The sequence below is a fragment of the Catharus ustulatus genome, chromosome 30 (genome assembly GCF_009819885.2).
Source record: "Catharus ustulatus isolate bCatUst1 chromosome 30, bCatUst1.pri.v2, whole genome shotgun sequence".
Taxonomy (NCBI): Eukaryota; Metazoa; Chordata; class Aves; order Passeriformes; family Turdidae; genus Catharus; species Catharus ustulatus.
The window spans coordinates 3,399,290-3,419,296 of NC_046250.1; the positions used below are offsets into that span (position 1 = coordinate 3,399,290).

General features: G+C 54.6%; 5 protein-coding genes across 5 annotated transcripts in view; 1 reads left to right on the forward strand and 4 right to left on the reverse strand.

The window, feature by feature from the left end:
• Positions 1–68, reverse strand: part of LOC117008668 (protein MRP-126-like) — a 1,736-nt gene extending 1,668 nt beyond the window's left edge. Inside the window, exon 1 of the mRNA XM_033082639.1 lies at positions 1–68. This exon is cut by the window's left edge and continues 118 nt beyond it. Coding sequence (XP_032938530.1) covers positions 1–68 — 68 coding nt within the window.
• Positions 69–3,601: 3,533 nt separating this feature from the next.
• On the reverse strand, positions 3,602–5,605 carry LOC117008669 (protein S100-A4-like). The gene is made up of 3 exons (XM_033082640.1): positions 5,588–5,605; positions 4,524–4,733; positions 3,602–3,766 (listed from the first exon to the last, which is right to left on the reverse strand). The coding sequence occupies exons 1-3, from the start codon at positions 5,603–5,605 to the stop codon at positions 3,602–3,604; spliced, it is 393 nt and encodes a 130-aa protein (XP_032938531.1).
• Positions 5,606–8,915: 3,310 nt separating this feature from the next.
• LOC117008670 (protein S100-A9-like) lies at positions 8,916–10,131 on the forward strand. Its single transcript, XM_033082641.1, has 2 exons — positions 8,916–9,068; positions 9,931–10,131. The coding sequence occupies exons 1-2, from the start codon at positions 8,916–8,918 to the stop codon at positions 10,129–10,131; spliced, it is 354 nt and encodes a 117-aa protein (XP_032938532.1).
• A 1,951-nt stretch (positions 10,132–12,082) lies between these two features.
• Positions 12,083–13,825, reverse strand: LOC117008785 (protein S100-A4-like). Its single transcript, XM_033082851.1, has 3 exons — positions 13,653–13,825; positions 12,413–12,566; positions 12,083–12,315 (listed from the first exon to the last, which is right to left on the reverse strand). Exons 2-3 carry the CDS (start codon positions 12,548–12,550, stop codon positions 12,151–12,153), a joined length of 303 nt encoding a protein of 100 aa, XP_032938742.1. The 5' UTR covers positions 12,551–12,566; positions 13,653–13,825; the 3' UTR covers positions 12,083–12,150.
• Positions 13,826–15,909: 2,084 nt separating this feature from the next.
• LOC117008783 (protein S100-A2-like) lies at positions 15,910–17,606 on the reverse strand. Its single transcript, XM_033082850.1, has 2 exons — positions 17,466–17,606; positions 15,910–16,131 (listed from the first exon to the last, which is right to left on the reverse strand). The coding sequence occupies exons 1-2, from the start codon at positions 17,604–17,606 to the stop codon at positions 15,967–15,969; spliced, it is 306 nt and encodes a 101-aa protein (XP_032938741.1). The 3' UTR covers positions 15,910–15,966.
• Between the last annotated feature and the right edge of the window lie 2,401 nt (positions 17,607–20,007).

Consider the following 20,007-nt stretch of genomic DNA (forward strand, 5'->3'; position numbering starts at 1 on the left):
GCGCGCTCCAGCTCCGACAGCGGGGCCTGGCTCTGCTGGGACTGCGGCAGGAAATGGGAATAAAACATGGGATTAATGGGGTGGGAGAGTGGGGAAAATGGGAATAAATTATGGGGTTAATGGGGCTGGGAGAGTGGGAAAATGAGAATAAAACATGGGGTTAATGGGGTGGGAGAGTGGGGAAAATGAGAATAAAACATGGGGTTAATGGGGCTGGGAGGGTGGGGAAATGGGAATAAATAACGGGATTAATGGGGCTGGGAGAGTGGGAAAAATGGGAATAAAACATGGGGTTAATGGGGTTGGGAGAGCAGGAAAAATGGGAATAAAACATGGGGTTAATGGGGCTGGGAGAGTGGGGAAAATGGGAATAAATAACAGGATTAATGGGGCTGGGAGAGTGGGGAAAATGGGAATAAATTATGGGGTTAATGGGGCTGGGAGAGTGGGAAAATGGGAATAAATTATGGGATTAATGGGGTTGGGAGAGTAGGAAAATGGGAATAAATTATGGGGTTAATGGGGCTGGGACAGCAGGGAAATGGGAATAAAACATGGGGTTAATGGGGATGGGAGAGTGGGGATAATGGGAATAAAACATGGGATTAATGGGGCTGGGAGAGCGGGAAAAATGGGAATAAAACATGGGGTTAATGGGGTTGGGAGAGCAGGAAAATGGGAATAAATTATGGGGTAAATGGGGCTGGGAGAGTGGGGAAAATGGGAATAAATAACGGGATTAATGGGGCTGGGAGAGCAAAAAAATGGGAATAAATAATGGGATTAATGGGGTGGGAGAGTGGGAAAATGGGAATAAATTATGGGATTAATGGGGCTGGGAGAGCAGGGAAAATGGGAATAAATAACGGGATCAACGGGGCTTGGGGAGCAGAAAAAACAAATTATGGGATCAATGGGGCTGGGGAGATCAGATCAGAAAAACCCAAATTCCAGGGCTGGGGAAAAGCTCAGCTCAGGAAAAACCCAAATTTCAGAAATTCCAGGATTTGTGTTGGGCTGGGGAGATCACCCCAAAGAATGTCTGAACCTTTTTGGGGACACAGAACAGGTGACAACATCCCAAAAATCCCCCCGGACACCCCAAACCCCCCCATCCTTGCCTTGCTCATCCTGGCTCGGGTGGCACCGGGACAGGCTCGGGTGGCACCGGGACAGGCTCGGGACAGGCTCGGGTGGCACCGGGGCCACCGCGGGGGCCTCTTTATAGCCCAGCCCTTGTGCAACGACCCCGCGCTGGCCCCGGGGCTTGCTCAAGGCTCCGGAAAGTTGCCCAAAAACAGGACCGGGGCTTTTCCCGCAAGGTGGGGGTGGTTCTGTCCCCTGTCCCTGTCACTGTCGCCATCCCTGTCTCAATTAAATAAAATTTAATATTAAATACAATTTAATAAAATTCGTTTTATTAAATAAAATAAATTTATTTAATTTTTTATTTAAATTAAATTTTATTTAAATTATTTTTATCACATTAAATTCTATTAAATTAATTTTTGTTAAATTTAATTTTATTAAATTTAATTTTATTAAATTTAATTTTATCAAATAAAATGTTTCATTTTCTTTAATAAAATTTAATATTAAATAAAACTTAAAACACAAAATAATCTGTTTCCTTCACGTGCTTGTTAATCCTGGCTCTGAGTGAGAGTAGAAGAGACTGAGACAAAAATTTAGTGGCACAAAATAAAAATTCAGGTGTGCCAGGTGTGTCCCGAGCTGCAGAGCCCAGGTGTGGCTCAAAGGCGTGGTTTTATTTCCTTTTATTTATTTTTATTTATTTTTATTTCCTTTTATTTATTTGTATTTATCTTTATTTCATTTTATTTGTTTTTTATAAATAAATCTTTCCAGATCTTTCACATCTGGGGCGTTCTGGCACATCTGGAACATTTCAGGGACATTTCATAACTGGGAGATTCTGGAACATCTGGAGATGGGAACATTTCACATCTGGAGGGTTCTGGAACACCTGGAAATTGGGATATTTCACATTTGGGGGTTCTGGCACATCTGGAACATTTCAGGGATGTTTCATAACTGGGAGATTCTGACACATCTGGAACTGGGGGTTCTGGAACATCTGGAACATCTGGGACATTTCACAGCTGGAAGGTTCTGGAAAATCTGGAACCTTTTAAAATGGGAAGGTTCTGGAACATCTGGAAATTGGGATAGTTGACACCTGGGGGTTCTGGCACATCTGGGATATCTGGAACATTTCACAGCTGGAAGGTTCTGGAAAATCTGGAACATTCCAGGGACATTTCACATCTGTGGGTTCTGTCACATCTGGAGATGGGGACATTTCACAGCTGGAAGGTCCTGGAACATCTGGAACATTTCAGGGACATTTCATAACTGGGAGGGTCCTGAAACATCTGGAGATGCTGGGGACAGTTCATAGCTGAGGGTTCTGGCACATCTGGAACATCTGGGACATTTCACAGCTGGAAGGTTCTGGAACACCTGGAAATTGGGATATTTCACATCTGTGGTTTCTGGCACATCTGGAGACGGGGATTCCACATCTGTGGGTTCTGGCACGTCTGGGGACGGGGACATTCCATAGCTGAGGGGTCCTGGAACATCTGGAACATTTCAAAATGGGAAGGTTCTGGAACATCTGGAAATTGGGGCGTTTCAAAACCGGGGGTTCTGGAACATTTCACAATGAGGATTCTGGAACATCTGGAGACAGGGATATTCCACAGCTGAGGGGTTCTGGCACATCTGGAACATTTCACAGCTGGAAGGTTCTGGAACATCTGGAAATTGGGGCATTTCAAAACCGGGGGTTCTGGGACATTTCACAACCGAGGGGTTTGGGCCCATCTGGGACATTTCACAACGGTCGCGTTGCACTTTTGGTGCAATCTCAGGAAACCTCCCGGGGTCACTTTGGGCACACCGGGGGTGGCACGGGGGGACAAGGATGGGGTGGCACGGGGGGACAAGGACAGAGTGGTCCAGGGGGTTCTGGAGTGGCCCAGGGGGTTCTGGGGTGGCCCAGGGGGGTTCCAAGGTGGCCCAGGGGGGTTCGGGGTGGCCCAGGGGGTTCTGGGGTGGCACAGAGGGGTTCCAAGGTGGCCCAGGGGGTTCCAGAGTGTCACAGGGGGGTTCCAGGGGTGCTGTCACCCCAGCAATGGATGAGGAGACAGGAACACCTCCAAGAATTTCCAGCAATGCTTTATTGAGTTCCAGGCTGTCCCAAGCAGGCGGGGACCGGCCCGAGCCCCGTTCCCAAAGCTCCCCTGTCCAGTTTTGGGGTCCCAGATCAGTCCCAGTCTCATTTTGGGTTCCCAGCCCAGTCCCAGTCCCAGTTTGGGTTCCCAGTCCAGTTTCAGGGTCACAGCCCAGTCCCAGTTAGGGTTCCCAGCCCAGTCCCAGTCCCAGTTTGGGTTCCCAGCCCAGTCCCAGTCCCATTCTGGGTTCCCAGTCCAGTCCCAGTCCCGTTTGGGTTCCCAGTCCAGTCCCAGTCCCAGTTTGGGTTCCCAGTCCAGTCCCAGTCCCATTTTGGGTTCCCAGCCCAGTCCCAGTCCCGTTTCAGGGTCCCATCCCAGTCTCAGTCCCCGTCTGGCCCCGCTCAGTCGCGGTCGGGCCCGCAGCGCTCCGAGCCGTGGCTGATGCGATGCGCGTCATCCGCCAGCTTGCTCAGCACGATGGTGAACTCCTCAAAGCTCAGCTCCTTGTCGTGGTTCAGGTCGGTCTCACTGAACAGCCGCTCCAGGTACCCGGGTTGGTTCCTGTCCTGGGATAGGGGACAGGGCTGGGGTCACATCCCTGTCCTGGGATTGGGGACAGGGCTGGGGTCACATCCCTACTCTGGGATAGGGGACAGGGTTGGGGTCACGTCCCTGTCCTGGGACCGGGGACAGGGCTGGGGTCACATCCCTACTCTGGGATAGGGGACAGGGCTGGGGTCACATCCCTGTCCTGGGACTGGGGACAGGGCTGGGGTCACATCCCTGCTCTGGGATAGGGGACAGGGCTGGGGTCACATCCCTGTGCTGGGATTGGGGACAGGGCTGGGGTCACGTCCCTGTCCTGGGATTTGGGACAGGGTGGGGGTCACGTTTCCCCTGCCCTGGAAAGGTCAGTGTTCCCCTGTCCCCATGTCCCCCTGTGCCCTGTCACTCACACAGGTCCCCATGTCCCCCTGTGCCCTGTCACTCACACAGGTCCCCTGTCACCCACACAGGTCCCCATATCCCCCACACTCACACAGGTCCCCATGTCCCCATATCCCCTGTCACTCACACAGGTCCCCTGTCACTCACACATGTCCCCATGTCCCCATGTGCCCTGTCACTCACACATGTCCCCTGTCACACAGGTCCCCATGTCCCCATGTCCCCCACAGTCACACAGGTCCCCTGTCACTCACATAGGTCCCCAGGAAGGTGGGTGCCCCCCTGTCCCCTGTCACTCACACATGTCCCAATGTCCCCCACACTCACACAGGTCCCCTGTCACTCACACAGGTCCCCATGTCCCCTGTCACTCACACATGCCCCCAGGAAGGTGGGTGCCTGCTCCTTCAGCAGCGTGCTGAACTCCTCGGTGCTCAGCAGGTCCTTCTGTCCCTTCCGGACGCTGTACTGGTGGTACACATCCACCACGGTCTCCAGGGCCTGCTCCAGGCTGCAGTTCCCTGGGAACTGCCGGGCACGGCTGGAGGACATGGCTGAGCTGTTCAGGGATCTGCCAGGACCTGTCTGTTGGGATGTGTGATGTTAGAACTGCATTAACACATTGCTGGTTCTTCACAGCTGTTAAAATAAATGCTCTATGTATCATGTTAAAGTAGCTTTTCTGTATGAATATAGGTTTTTCATTTCTTCTGATAACAAAAATTCATCACCCATCAATTTGTGCTTGTTTTCCATCCCAAACCAACTCCTGCTGTGGATCCATCATCAACCATTAATTCCTGCTCATTTTCCAAACCAACATCCTACTGTGGGATCCATCACCCATCAATTCCTTCTCGTTTTCCAACCCGATCCAACCTCCTGCTGTGGATCCATCAGCCTGAGCTGCTATGGAATCCATCACCCGTTAATTTGTGCTCGTTTTCCACCCCAAACCAACTCCTGCTATGGACTCCATCATCAACCATTAATTCCTGCTCGTTTTCCACCCCAAACCAACTCCTGTTATGGAATCCATCATCACCCATCAATTCCTGCTCGTTTTCCACCCCAAACCAACCTCCTGGTATGGAATCCATCATCACCCATCAATTCCTACTCGTTTTCCACCCCAAACCAGCCCTCTACTGTGGGATCCATCACCCATTAATTCCTGTTCCTTTTCCATCCCAAACCAACCTCCTGCTCTGGAATCCACCATTACCCATCAATTCCTGCTCGTTTTGCATCCCAAACCAACTCCTGCTGTGGAATCCATCACCCTTTAATTTGTGCTCATTTTCCACCCCAAACCAACTCCTGCTATGGAATCCATCATCACCCATCAATTCCTTCTCATTTTCCAACCCAATCCAACCTCCTGCTGTGGGATCCATCATCAACCATTAATTCTTGCTCGTTTTCCAAACCAAACCAACCTCCTGCTGTGGATCCATCACCCATCAATTCCTTCTCGTTTTCCAACCCAATCCAACCTCCTTGTATGGAATCCATCACCCTGAGCTGCTGTGGGATCCAACACCCATCAATTCCTTCTCGTTTTCCATCCCAAACCAACTCCTGTTATGGGATCCATCATCAACCATAAATTTCTGCTTATTTTCCATCCCAAACCAACTTCTGCTGTGGGATCCACCACCCTGGGTTGCTGTGAGATCCATCACCCATTAATTCCTGCCTGTTTTCCACCCCAAACTATGGAATCCATCATTACCCATCAATTCCTGCTCGTTTTCCATCCCAAACTATGGAATCCATCACCCATCAATTCCTGCTCATTTTCCATCCCAAACCAACTCCTGCTGCGGGATCCACCACCCTGGGCTGCCCCCACACCCCAAACTCTCTCATTTTTCCCTGCCAGGACCTGCTGTCCTACTCACCCAGGTGTCCAAGAAGGGTTTGCAGGGTTTGCTGCTGTGGCTGCAGCTGCACTTTTTATACCTGCCCGAGGTTTCATCAGAGCTCTGACACACCTGGGCTCACATTTCCCGCACCTGGAAATTGCCAGGTGGGGACCCCGAGCCCCTCCCTGCCTGGCAGTTCCTGGTTGCACCCACCAGGCTTTGGAAATGTTGTCCTTGTCCCCTCCATCACCTGTGACAGGGCTCAGGGAGGGGAAAAACCCCGCGCTCGTCACACCCCGCTGTCGGGACAGAAGTTGCCCAAAACTTGGGGGAGTTTTGCAACCCCACGGAAAATTTGCACATTTTCCTGCTGCTGCTGCAGGAGTGAAGTCGCTGTGTCACACGGAACAGGGAGGGCTTTGTGCCCTGCATGAATTTTTAATTTTTGTTTCCTACGCCCCCGGCTGGCTGGACACCGCCCAAGGCACGCAGCATCTGGATTTTATAACTTTGTTTTTCCAGAATATTTTCCGTTGTTTCTTGTTTGTACCAGGCCTCTGCTCTCATTTTTTATTTTTTTTTTTTTTTCTGGAGTAAACTGGGCACAAAACCAGGAGAAAATAAAAATAAATTTTTTTAAAAGGTCAGGTTTTTTTTCTGGATGCTGCAGGAGTCGCCACCACGAGTTTTGCAATTGTCGCCTCTGTGTCACCCACGTTAACGAGCAGACAATGACAATGACAAGACAATGAGGAGATGAAAAACGAGACAATGGGTGCGAGGAAAAGGGAAGGAGCAGCCCCAAGCAGGTGCCCGTCCCTGTTTGGGGATAATCCCGAGCCCCCAGGGCACGGCCGGGTTATGATTCCCGCATCCCTGACTCATCCATCGCTCCTTTTGTTTCCCGGTACTCTCGGCCTCCTGCTGGGCTCCTTTTTGGGGTGTTTTGGGGTGGTTTTGGGGTGTTTTGTGGGTGGTTTGGGGTGTTTTGGGGTTCCACAAATGGCTCACACACCCCCTGGGATGTGACACCCCCAAAATGTGACAAACCACGTCCCCTGCTGGCAAAACCACCCAAAAAAAGAGAAATCCTGCTGGTAAAACCATCCAAAAAAAGAAATCCTGCTGAGTAAAACCACCCCCAAAAAAAAAATCCCACTGGTAAAATCACCCCGAAAATAAAAAATCCCGCTGGAGACCCCCACCCAAAAAAGTTCCTCCTCCATCATCTCCATCAAACACTCAGGGAATGTTCCAGAAAAGCCATCCCTGACCCTGTCCCCCTGTGCCATCCCTGTCCCCTGTGCCATCCCTGTCCCCCTCTGCCATCTTTGTCCCCCTGTGCCACCCCTGTCCCCTGATCCATCCCTGTCCCCCTGTGCCATACCTGTCCCCCTGTACCATCCCTGTCCCTCTATGCCATCCCTGTCCCTCTGTGCCACCCCCGTCCCCCCTTCCTGACCCTGTCCCCCTGTGCCATCTTTGTCCCCCTGTGCCATCCCTGTCCCTGTCCCCTATTCCATCCCTGTCCCCTGTCCCATCCCTGTCCCCTTGTGCCACCCCTGTCCCCCAGTGCCATCCCTGTCCCCCTGTCCCATCCCTGTCCCCCTATTCCATCCCTGTCTCCCAGTGCCATCCCTGTCCCCCTGTGCCATTCCTGACCCTGTCCCCTGTGCCATCCCTGTCCCCTGTGCCATCCCTGTCCCCTGTCCCATCCCTGTCCCCCTGTGCCATCCCTGTCCCTCTGTGCCGCCCCTGTCCCCCTGCACCATCTCTGTCCCCCGTGCCATCCCTGTCCCCTGTCCCATCCCTGTCCCTCTGTGCCACCCCTGTCCCCCTGTGCCATCCTTGTCCCTCTGTGCCATTCCTGACCCCGTCCCCCTGTGCCATCCCTGTCCCCCTGTGCCATACCTGTCCCCCTGTGCCACCCCTGTCCCCCGATCCATCCCTGTCCCCCTGTGCCATACCTGTCCCCCTGTGCCATCCCTGTCCCCCTGTCCCATTCCTGTCCCCTGATGCCACCCCTGTCCCTGTCCCCTGTGCCATCCCTGTCCCCTGTGCCATCCCTGTCCCTGTCCCCTGTGCCACCCCTGTCCCCTGTGCCACCCCTGTCCCCTGTGCCATCCCTGTCCCCCTGTCCCATTCCTGTCCCCTGATGCCACCTCTGTCCCCCGACGCCACCCTCCTCCCAAATGTCATTTTTGGCGTTTCCTTGTTTTCCCTGTCACCTTCGGGGCTGCCCCTCCCTGGGTGACAGTTCCGGGACCTGGGTGAGGATCCCAAAATCCGCACCCGGGCGTGCTCGGCCCTGCCCAATTCCCGCGGTGACCCCGGGGCTGTCCCGGCTCGGGCAGGGTTTAAAAGGAGCCGTGCCCAGCTAAGCTCAGCTCAATTCATCTCCATTCCTCTCCGGTGCATCCTCGGCAGAGCCAGCGCTCCTCAAGGTGAGCAGCTCCTCCCGGAATTCCAAACTGAAATTCCAAACTGGGATTCCAAACTGGGATTCCAAACTGGGATTCCAAACTGGGATTCCAAAGTGGGATTCCAAACTGGGATTTCAAACTGAAATTCCAAACTGGGATTCCAAACTGGGATTCCAAACTGAAATTCCAAACTGGGATTCCAAACTGGGATTCCAAACTGGGATTCCAAACTGAAATTCCAAACTGGGATTCTAAACTGGGATTCTAAACTGGGATTCCAAACTGAAATTCCAAACTGCAATTCCAAACTGGGATTCCAAACTGGGATTCCAAACTGGGATTCCAAACTGGGATTCCAAACTGGGATTCCAAACTGAAATTCCAAACTGGGATTCCAAACTGGGATTCCAAACTGCAATTCCAAACCGGGATCCCAAACCGCTATTCCAACCCTCTGTCCCTCCGTTCCCAGCAGGATGAAGACCGACCTGGAGCTGGCGCTGGAGTGCGCCGTCAATGTCTATCACCGGTACGCCATGCGGCGCCCCATGGACGATTACCTGAGCAGGAGCGAGTTCTCCAAACTGCTCCGGGACACGGCCGAGCCCTTCCTGCGCCGCACGGCCCCGGTGAGACCCGCAGCGGGCGGGGAAGGGGATGGAGGGGCAGGGACAGGCTGAGCCTGGAGATCAGCCAGGCTGAGTCTAGAGATCAGCCAGGCCAAGCCTAGAGATCATTCAGGTTGAGCTTAGAGATCAGCCAGGCCGAGTTTAGAGATCATCCAGATTGAGCTTAGAGATCAGCCAGACTGACCTCAGAGATTATCCAGGTTGAGTCTAGGGATCATCCAGGCTGAGCCGAGAGATCATCCAGACTGAGCCTAGAGATCATCCAGGCTGAGCTTAGAGATCAGCCAGACTGAGCTTAGAGACCATCCAGGTTGAGCGTAGAGATCACCCGGACCGAGCGTAGAGATCACCCGGACCGAGCGTAGAGATCACCCGGACAGAGCCTAGAGATCACCCAGGTCGAGCCTAGAGATCAGCCAGGCTGAGTCTAGAGATCATCCAGGCTGAGCTTAGAGATCATCCAGGCCGGGCTTGGCGTGCCAGGCTGGGATCAGTGACACTCCAGTTTGGGGACAGTGACACTCCAGTTTGGGGTCAGTGACACTCCAGTTTGGGGTGGGTGACACTCCAATTTGGGGTGGGTGACACTCCAATTTGGGGACAGTGACACTCCAATTTGGGATCAGTGACACTCCAGTTTGGGGACAATGACACTCCAGGGGACAGTGACACTCCAGTTTGGGGACAATGACACTCCAGTTTGGGATGGGTCACACTCCAGTTTGGGATCAGTGTCACTGGACGCTCTCAGGAATCCCTGAGGTTGGGGGAGCTCCCAAAGGGATTTTTTGTGGCTCACCCCAGACCTGGGGACAGCCAGGGTGACCCCTGAGCTGGCTCTGACCCCGTGTGTCCCCCCCAGCCCAACACCAACATCGACCAGTACATCACCCAGCTCTTCAGCAAGGCCGACGCCAACCGCGACGGCCGCCTCAAGTTCACCGAGTTCCTGAGCACGCTGAGCCTCGTGGCCATCGACGCCCACAACCGCTCCCACGAGGGGCCGGGGGGTGACCACGGCCATGACCACGGGCATGACCACAGCCATGGCCACAGCCGCTGAACGGGAACGTCCCCTGGTGGCCACGGGGCTCTGCGTCCCCCTGGTTGTACCCAAAGTTTGTCACCAACTTCGGTTTTTGGCACTGAAAGAAATAAAATCTGTTACCCTGAGCACCAAACTTGTCGGTGTTCTGTGTGCTGGGGTGTCAGGAGGGGGTGATGCCCACCCGTGATTAAATATGGATTAATTCTTAATTCTTAATTTTTAATTCTTAATTAATTCTTAGTTTTTAATTTTTAATTCTTAATTCTTAATTTTTAATTCTTAATTTTTAATTCTTAATTCTTAATTCTTAATTTTTAATTCTTAATTTTTAATTCTTAATTTTTAATTTTTAATTTTTAATTCTTAATTCTTAATTTTTAATTAATTCTTAATTTTTAATTCTTAATTCTTAATTCTTAATTAATTCTTAATTTTTAATTCTTAATTCTTAATTCTTAATTCTTAGTTCTTAATTCTTAATTCTTAATTAATTCTTAATTCTTAATTTTTAATTTTTAATTCTTAATTCTTAATTCTTAATTCTTAATTCTTAATGATTCTTAATTCTTAATTCCTGGGGGATCCTGGGGGTTCCTTCCTTCCCTGGGTCTGGGCCAAGACTCAGCCCTGGAGCTGGGGGTGCCACTTTCTGGGGGTGCCAGATCCCATGGGTGTCACATCCTGGGGTGGGGAGGGATTTAGGGTGGATCCCTGTGATCCCTGGATCCAGGGCAGATCCCTCTCATTCCTGGATTCAGGATGGATCCCTCTCATTCCTGGATTCAGAGTGGATCCCTGACATCCCTGGATTCAGGGTAGATCCCTGTGACAAGGGGTGGATCCAGGATGGATCCCTGACATCCCTGGATTCAGGACAGATCCCTGTGAGGGGGTGGATTCAGGATGGATCCCTGAGATCCCTGGATTCAGGATGGATCCGTGACATCCCTGGATTCAGAGTGGATCCCTCTCATCCCTGGATTCAGAGTGGATCCCTGAGATCCCTGGATTCAGAATTAATCCCTCTCATCCCTGGATTCAGGGTGGATCCCTGTGAGGGGGAATGGATTCAGAGTGGATCCCTGAGATCCCTGGATTCAGAATTAATCCCTCTCATCCCTGAATTCAGGGTGGATCCCTCTCATCCCTGGATTCAGAGTGGATTCCCTGACATCTCTGGATCCAGGATGGATCCCTGTGAGGGGGATGGATTCAGGATGGATCCCTCTCATTCCTGGATCCAGGATGGATCCCTCTCATTCCTGGATTCAGAGTGGATCCCTGAGATCCCTGGATTCAGGGCAGATCCCTGTGATGGGGGGTGGATCCAGGATGGATCCCTGTGAGGGGGGATGGATCCAGGATGGATCCCTGACATCCCTGGATTCAGGATAGATCCCTGTGAGGGGGTGGATTCAGGATGGATCCCTGAGATCCCTGGATTCAGGATGGATCCGTGACATCCCTGGATTCAGGGTGGATCCCTGACATCCCTGGATTCAGAGTGGATCCCTCTCATCCCTGGATTCAGAGTGGATTCCTGGAATCCCTGGATTCAGGGTGAATCTCTCTCATCCCTGGATTCAGAGCGGATCCCTGTGAGGGGGATGGATTCTGAATTAATCCCTCTCATCCCTGAATTCAGGGTGGATCCCTCTCATCACTGGATCCAGGATGGATCCCTGCGAGGGGGGTGGATCCAGGGTGGATCCCTTTGAGGCGGGGTGGATCCAGGGCGGAGCTCCCGCAGCACCGGGAAGTGCCCGAGCCTCACCCCGGGCAGGAACTCGGCCGGGAGTGGGGAGGGGACAAGGGTGACATCGCGACATGGCGACAGACCCATCGCGATCCCAGCCGGGAGCCGCTCCCACCTCGCTCCGGGAGCGCAGGGACCGGGCGGGGCTGACTCAGCCGCGGGGAACGCGGAATTCCACCCCGGAACACCCAGACAAACCCCGAAAAAAACCACTAATTAATCAAATTTTATTGAAATGACATCGGGGGAACACCCGGGGTGGGCACAGCGCCCTGGGCTCATTTCCTGCGCGGCATTTTGTCCGGCAGGTCCTGGAAGAAATCATTGCACATCATGGCCATGCATGCCAGGAAGGTCACGTACTCCTGGAAATCCACCTCGCTGTCGCTGTTGCAGTCCAGGTTGTTCATGAGCTGCTGCAAACTCGCCTCGCTGGTTTGTTTCTGCGCGGGGAGGGCGAGAAAAGGGTTAAACCCGGGGTTAAGCCGGGATTTGCAGCTCCCCCAAGCCCGGCTCAGCCCCGCGGGGCGCGGCACTCACGCTGAAGCTCGGCAGCTCCTTCTGGAGCAGCTCCTTAAGCTCGGCCTTGTTGAGCTTGTACTTGTCGCCCTCGTTGCCCGAGTATTTGTGGAAGGTGGCGACGATCACGGCCAGCGCCTGCTCCAGGGGACACGCCATGGGGACAGCGACAAGCCTGGGGACACGGGGAGGGGACAGCGCGGTTTGGCATCCGAGGGGACCCCCGTGTCCCTCCCGGGATGCGCCGTTCCCTCCTGGGTTCCCGGATTTCCTGATTTTCCACCCTCTGATTCCCTTATTCCACCCTCTGATTCCCTGATTTTCCCCCCTCCAATTTCCTGATTCCCCGATTTCCCCCCTCCCTGATTCCCTGATTTTCCCCCTCCCCGATTTTCCCCCTCCGATTTCCTGATTCCTTGATTTTCCCCCCTCCCCAAATCCCTGATTTTCCCCCCTCCCCGATTTCCTGATTTTTCCCCCTCCCCAATTCCCTGATTTTTCCCCCTCCCTGATTTCCTCCCCTCCAATTTCCTGGTTCCCTGATTTCCCCCTCTCCCCGATTTCCTGATTTCCCCCCCTCCACGATTCCCTGATTTTACACCCTCCCTGATTTCCCCCTCCCCAATTCCCCGATTTCCTGATTTTCCACCCTCCCCAATTCCCTGATTTTCCCCCTCCCCGATTCTCCGATTCCCTGATTTTCCCCCCTCCCCAATTCCCTGATTTTCACCCTCCCCGATTTCCTGATTTCCCCCCTCCCCAATTCCCTGATTTTCCCCCTTCTTTCATTCCCTGATTTTCCCCCCTCCCTGATTCCCGGATTTTTCCCCCTCCCTGATTTCCCCCCTCCCCAATTCCCTGATTTTCCCCCCTCTCTCATTCCCTGATTTTCCCCCCTCCCCGATTTCCTGATTTTCCATCCTCCAATTTCCTGATTCCCTGATTTTCCCCCCTCTCTCATTCCCTGATTTTCCCCTCTCCCTGATTTTCCCCCTCCCCAATTCCCCGATTTCCTGATTTCCCCCCTCCCCAATTCCCACATTTCCCGATTTTCCCCCCTCCCCGCTGGACACCCCCCAAATCAGAATTAAAACCGGGGCCACCGCAGCCCCCCCAGCCAAGGGAAGTCGCTCAGGAGCTTTTCCAGCCCTCGCAGCCAAAATCCAAATTCCCAGCTCGGCACCTGCAGCGGGAACCTCCCAGAACCCCCTGGCGGGGGCAACATCTGGAAAACATCTGGAGGGAGATGAGAGGAACTCACCGAGAGCTCGGAGGGCACGGAGGAGTTCGGGCAGGGCGGAAAATTAACTCGCCCCGAGCGTGGCCATTTATAGCCCAGCCTGGGCCACTCCCGGCCGGGGAGGCTCCGGCGGGCCCGGACACGGCTGGGAAAGGAAAAAAAAGGAGGAGAGAGAAAATCCCGGGAGCTGCCAAGGGCGGAGGGTTGGGTTGGGTTGGGTTGGGTTGGGAGGAGCAAAACGTGGCCCTGGGGTTGGGAATCCCCCGGGGGTCGGGGGGGTTCGGTGCCCGGTGCCCCCCGGTGCCCCCCGGTGCCCCCGGTGCCCTGGGTGTGTTCGCGGGGTTTGTGCCGAGGGGTTTTTGTGTTTTCCGTTCGCCCCGCGGGGATTTTTTGCGTTCCCCGAGGGCCCCGTTGTGTAACGGAGATTCCTCGTGTGCGGGAGCTGCGGAGGGCACCGGGAACCGGCGGTGCCCGGACCCCGGTCCGGGAGAATCCCCCGAGTGTTCCCCAAAATTCCCCGAGTGTTCCTCGAGTTCTGGAGAACCCCCCCAGTGTCCCCCAGCATCCCAGAACCCCCCGAGTGTTCCCCGAAACCCCCCGAGTGTCCCCCGAGTCCGGGATAACACCTCGAGTGTTCCCCAAATCCCCCCGAGTGTTCCCCCAAATCCCCTGAGTGTCTCCCGAGTTCTGGAGAACCCTCCGAGTGTCCCCAAACCCCTCGAGTGCCCCCGAGTGTCCCCCAAAGCCCCCGAGTGTCCCCTGAGTCCGGGAGAATCCCCCGAGTGTCCCCCAAAGCCCCCGAGTGTTCCCCGAGTCCGGGAGAATCCCCCCGAGTGTTCCCCAAAATCCCCAGAGTGTCCCCGAGTGTCCCCCCGAACCTCCCGAGTGTCCCCCCCCAATTCTGGAGAACCCCCCTGGAAAAGACTTGGAAGACTTCGGGAGGATCGGGGGGGGCTCAGGAAAGATTTGGGGGCTCAGGAAAGATTTGGGGGGCTCAGAGAGGATTTGGGGGGCTCAGAGAGGATCTGGGGAAACTCAGGGGAGATTTGGGGGGGGTCGTGGAGGATTTGGGGGGCTCAGAGAGAACCTGGAAGGGCTCAGAGAGGATCGGGGGGAGAGGCGGGGGGATTTGGGGGGCTCAGAGAGGATCTGGGGGTCTCAGAGAGGACTGGAAGGCTTCAGGGAGGATCTGGGGGAAACTCAGGGGGGATTTGGGGGGCTCAGAGAGGATTTGGGGGGGTCGTGGAGGATTTGGAGGGCTCAGGAAAGATTTGGGGGGCTCAGAGAGAACCTGGAAGGGCTCATAGAGGATCGGGGGGGATCGGGGGGATTTGGGAGCTCAGGAAAAATTTGGGGGGCTCAGGGAGGACCTGGAAGAGCTCAGGGAGGATCTGGGGGGGGCTCGTGGAGAATTTGGAGGGCTCAGGAAAGATTTGAGGGGCTCAGGAGGTATCTGGGGGGTTCGGGCAGGATTTAGGGGGCTCAGAGAGGATCTGGGGGGCTCAGGGAGGATTTGGGGGGCTCAGGGGGTATCTGGGAGGCTCGGGGAAGATTTGGGGGGCTCAGGGAGGATCTGGGGAGCTCGGGCAGGATTCGGGAGGTTCCGGGCAACACCCAGAGCCGTTTTTGCTCCAACTTCTCCAAAAAAAGCTCCGGGGCCGTGGAAAATGCCAGGGAGGAAACAGTGAGAGTGAGAGGGTGAGTCACGGAGGCACGGCGGGACAGCGAGAGACGGAGCGGGGCAGGGCCCGAACCGAACCCCGGGACCGAACCCCGGAACCGGAACCGAACCTCAGAATTTGGGAAAAGCCTGAACAGAACTGCAGAACTCAGCAGGACCGGGGCAAAGCTTTTATTGCGAACTGTTCGGGGCTGGGCTGGGCTCAATCTGGGCTCGATCCAGGCTGGGCTGGGCTGGGCTGGACTGGGCTGGGCTCGGGCTCAATCTGGGCTCGATCCAGGCTGGACTGGGCTGGGCTGGGCTGGGCTGGGCTGGGCTCGGGCTCAATTCTGGGCTCGGTCCGAGCTGGGCTGGGCTGGGCTGGACTTGGGCTCAGTCCGAGCTCAATCCGGGCTCAGTCCGGGCTCAGTCCGAACTCAGTGCGGGCTCAGTCCAGGCTCAATCCAAGCTCAGTCCGGGCTCAGTCCGGGCTCAGTCCGAGCTCAGTCCGGGCTCAGTCCGGGCTCAATCCGGGCTCAGTCCGGGCTCAGTCCGGGCTCAGTCCGGGCTCAGTGCGGGCTCAGTCCGGGCTCAATCCAGCCTCATTCCCAGCTCACTCCCAGCTCATTCCCAGCTCTCTCCCGGCCCGGCTCGGCTCGGCCCGGCCCGGCCCGCTCACTTCCTGCGGTGCTGCTTGCTGGGGTCGTCCCTGAAGAAGTCGTTGAAGGCCATGGTGACGCAGGCCAGGAAGCACACGTACTCCTTGAAGTCCACCTCGCTGTCCTTGTCGTGGTCCAGGTCGTTCATCAGCCGCCTCAGCTCCGCCTCGTCCATTTGTTTCTGTCGGGGGGGAAAGTTCGCGGTGAATTTTCCTTCCCCCTGCAAGGAGGCAGCGCTCCAAAAAAGCACCCGGAGAGATGGGGGAACATTCAGAAAAAAAAAAATTTAAAAAAAAAAAAAAAATTTCGCCTCCCGGTTGAAACCGCGGGACGAGAAAAGGGAAGTGGGGGGGGGTTAAAAAATTGTGAAAAAAACAAAAAAAAAAAGGAAAAAAGAAAAAATAAATTTAAAAAAAAAAGGAAATCGGAGCGTGATTTCCTTCACAGAATAAAATAATTTTTTTAAATAAATAAATAAATAAATAAATAGGAGGGGATTTTGGGGAATTTCGGGGAATTTGGGGGATGGAGAAGGAGCCGGGGGCTGGTTCTCGGTGCCCCCCAACATCCCTGCGCTGTCCCAGGTTGTCCCGAGCTGTCCCGGGCTGTCCCGGGTTGTCCCGAGCTGTCTCGGGCTGTCCTGGGTTGTCCCGGGCTGTCCCGGGTTGTCCCCGGGATGTCCCCGGCCTGTCCCGCGCTATCCTGCCCTGTCCCGGGCTGTCCCACCCTGTCCCCGCACTGTCCCGGGCTGTCCCGGGTTATCCCCGCACTGTCCCGCGCTGTCCCCGACCTGTCCTGGGTTGTCCCGCGCTATTCCCGGCCTGTCCCGGTATGTCCCGGGCTGTCCCACGCTATCCCGCGCTATCCCAGGCTGTCCCCGGCCTGTCCCCGGCCTGTCCCGGGTTGTCCACGGCTATCTCCGCGCTGTCCCCGGCCTGTCCCGGGATGTCCCGCGCTATCCTGGGCTGTCCTGAGCTGTCCCGGCCTGTCCCAGAGCTATCCCGCTCTGTCCCGGGCTGTCCCCGCCCTGTCCTGTGCTGTCCCCGCTCTGTCCCGCGTTGTCCCGGCCTGTCCCCTGCTATCCCAACTGTCCCCAAGCTGGTCACAGCCTGTCCCGGCCTGTCCCCGGCTGTCCCAGGCTATCCCCAAGCTGTCCCCGGCCTGTCCCGGGTTGTCCCGTGTTGTCCCGTGTTATCCCGCGCCATCCCGGGATGTTCCCGCGCTATCCCGGCCTGTCCCGGGTTGTCCCGGGTTGTCCCGGGTTGTCCCGCGCCATCCCGGCCTGTCCCAGGCTATCCCGCGCTATCCCGCGATGTCCCCAAGCTGTCCCGGGATGTCCCTGCGCTATCCCAGCCTGTCCCGGGTTGTCCCGGCCTGTCCCCTGCTATCCCGCACTGTCCCCGGCCTGTCCCAGCCTGTCCCGCACTGTCCCCAAGCTGGTCCCAGCCTGTCCCGGGTTGTCCCGCGCCATCCCGCGCTGTCCCGGGTTGTCTCGCGCTGTCCCGGGTCACTCACGCTCCCGAAGGCCGGCAGCTCCTTGTTGAGCAGCTCCTTAAGCTCGGCCTTGCTGAGCTTGAACTTGTCGCCCTCCTTGGCCGAGTACTTGTGGAAGGTGGTGACCATGAGGGCCAGCGCCTGCTCCAGGGGACTCGCCATGGCCTGGGGACACGGGGGGGATTTTTGGGGTGGATTTTGGGGAGTTTGGGGGGTTTGGGGTGGATTTTTGGGGGGTTTGGGGTGGATTTTTGGGGGGATTTTGGGGGGGTTTTGAGTGGGTTTTGGGGGTTAGGAGCGGTTTTGGGGAAGGGTTTGGGGAGGTTTTGGGGAATTTGAGGAGGTTTGGGGGGGATTTGGAGGGTTTGAGGTGGTTTTGGGGAGGGGTTTGGGGGATTTGGAGCGGTTTTGAGAAGGATTTGGGGTGGTTTTGGGAGGATTTTGGGGGATTTGGAGCAGTTTTGGGGGTTTTTTTGGGTTGTTTTTTTTTTTTTTTTTTTTTTTTGGAGAGTTTGGGGCGGTTTTGGAAGGAATTTTGGGGTAGTTTGGGAAGAGATTTTGGGGCGGTTTTGGGGAGGAATTTTGGGGCGCTGTTGGGAGGAATTTTGGGGCAGTTTAGGGAGAGATTTTGGGGAATTTGGGGAAATTTTGGGAGGAATTTTGGGGCAGTTTAGGGAGAGATTTTGGGGCTCTTTTGGGAGGATTTGTGGCAGATATGGGAGAGATTTTGGGGCGCTTTGGGGAGGAATTTTGGGGCAGATTTGGGATGATTTGGGGCAGATTTGGGTGGATTTTGGGGCAGTTTTGGGAGAGATTTTGGGGCTCTTTTGGGAGGATTTGCGGCTGATTTGGGAGAGATTTTGGGGCAGATTTGGGAGGAATTTTTAGGCAGTTTTGGGACGATTTGGGGGCAGTTTTGGGAGGAATTTTGGTACCGATTTGGGAGGATTTTGGGGCGTTTTTGGGAGAGATTTTGGGGCAGATTTGGGAGGAATTTTGGGGCAGTTTTGGGAGGAATTTTGGGACAGTTTTGCGACGATTTTGGGGTAATTTTGCAAGGAATTTTTAGGCAGTTTTGGCACGATTTGGGGGCAGTTTTGGGAGGAATTTTGTGGCGTTTTTGGGACGATTTTGGGACGATTTTGAGGCAGTTTTGGGAGGATTTGCGGCTGATTTGGGAGAGATTTTGGGGCAGATTTGGAAGGAATTTTAGGGCAGTTTTGGGACGATTTGAGGGCAGTTTTGGGGCAAATTTGCGAGGAATTTTTGGGCGATTTGAGGGCAGTTTTCAGCCAGTTTGGGGTTATTTTTTGGGGTGCTGGAGGCAGAGAGGGGGCCAAGAACTCACCGGGTCAGCGCGGATCCGCTCGCCAAGGGCTCGGTGTGCCAGCCCGGGCTCTCCCCACATTTATATCCCCGCTCCCCCCGGTCCCCCCTCGCCCCCGGGGCTTTCCCAGCAGCTCCGCGGCCGCGGTTTCGCCCGCGCCCCATTTTTGCCCAACGAGCTGTGTGATCCCATCAGGGGCGGGTTCGGGGGGCCCCGAACCCACAAAATCCATCCCGGGCCTGGGGTGACCCGGCTGGGAGGGACGGTGGGCCCAGAGCGGGGCAAGGTTTGGGGTTTTGGGGTGATACTGGGTTTATTTTGGGGTGATACCGGGTTTATTTGGGGTGATACCGGGTTTAATTGGGGTGATACCGGGTTTATTTGAGATTTTTGGAGGGTTACACTGCATTTATTTGGGTTTTTGGGGTGACACCGGGTTTATTTTGGGGGTGACACCGGGTTTATTTGGGTTTATTTGGGTTTATTTGGGTTTTTGGGGTGACACCTGGTTTATTTGGGTTTTGGGGGGTGGCACCGGTTTTTTGGGGGGGATTTTTGGGTTTATTTGAGTTTTTTGAGGTGACACCGGGTTTATTTGGGGGTGACACCGGGGTTTAACTGGGATTTTTGGGGTGACACGGGGTTTATTTGGGGTGACACCGGGTTTATTTGGGTTTTCGGGGGGGATAAGACCGAGTTTATTTGGGTTTTTTGGGTTTATTTGGGTTTTTTTTTGGGTGACACCTGGTTTATTTGGGTTTATTTGGGGGGGGTGACACCGGTTTTTTTGGGGGGATTTTTGGGTTTATTTGGGTTTTTTTTGGGTGACACCAGGTTTATTTGGGTTTATTTGGGTTTATTTGGGTTTATTTGGGGGTGACACTGGGTTTATTTGGGATTTTTGGGGAGTTACACTGCATTTATTTGGGTTTTTTTTGTTGATACCATGTTTAATTGGGGTGACACCGGGTTTATTTAGGATTTTTTGGGGGTGACACCGGGTTTATTTGGGTTTTTTGGGGTGACACCAGGTTTACTTGGGGGTGACACTGGGTTTATTTAGGATTTTTGGGGGACAACACCGGGTTTATTTGGGTTTTTGGGGGGTGATACCGGGTCTATTTGGGTTTTTGGGGGGGATAAGACCGAGTTTATTTGGGATTTTTGGGGTGACACTGGGTTTATTTGGGGGTGACACCCGGTTTATTTAGGATTTTTGGGGAGAACACCAGGTTT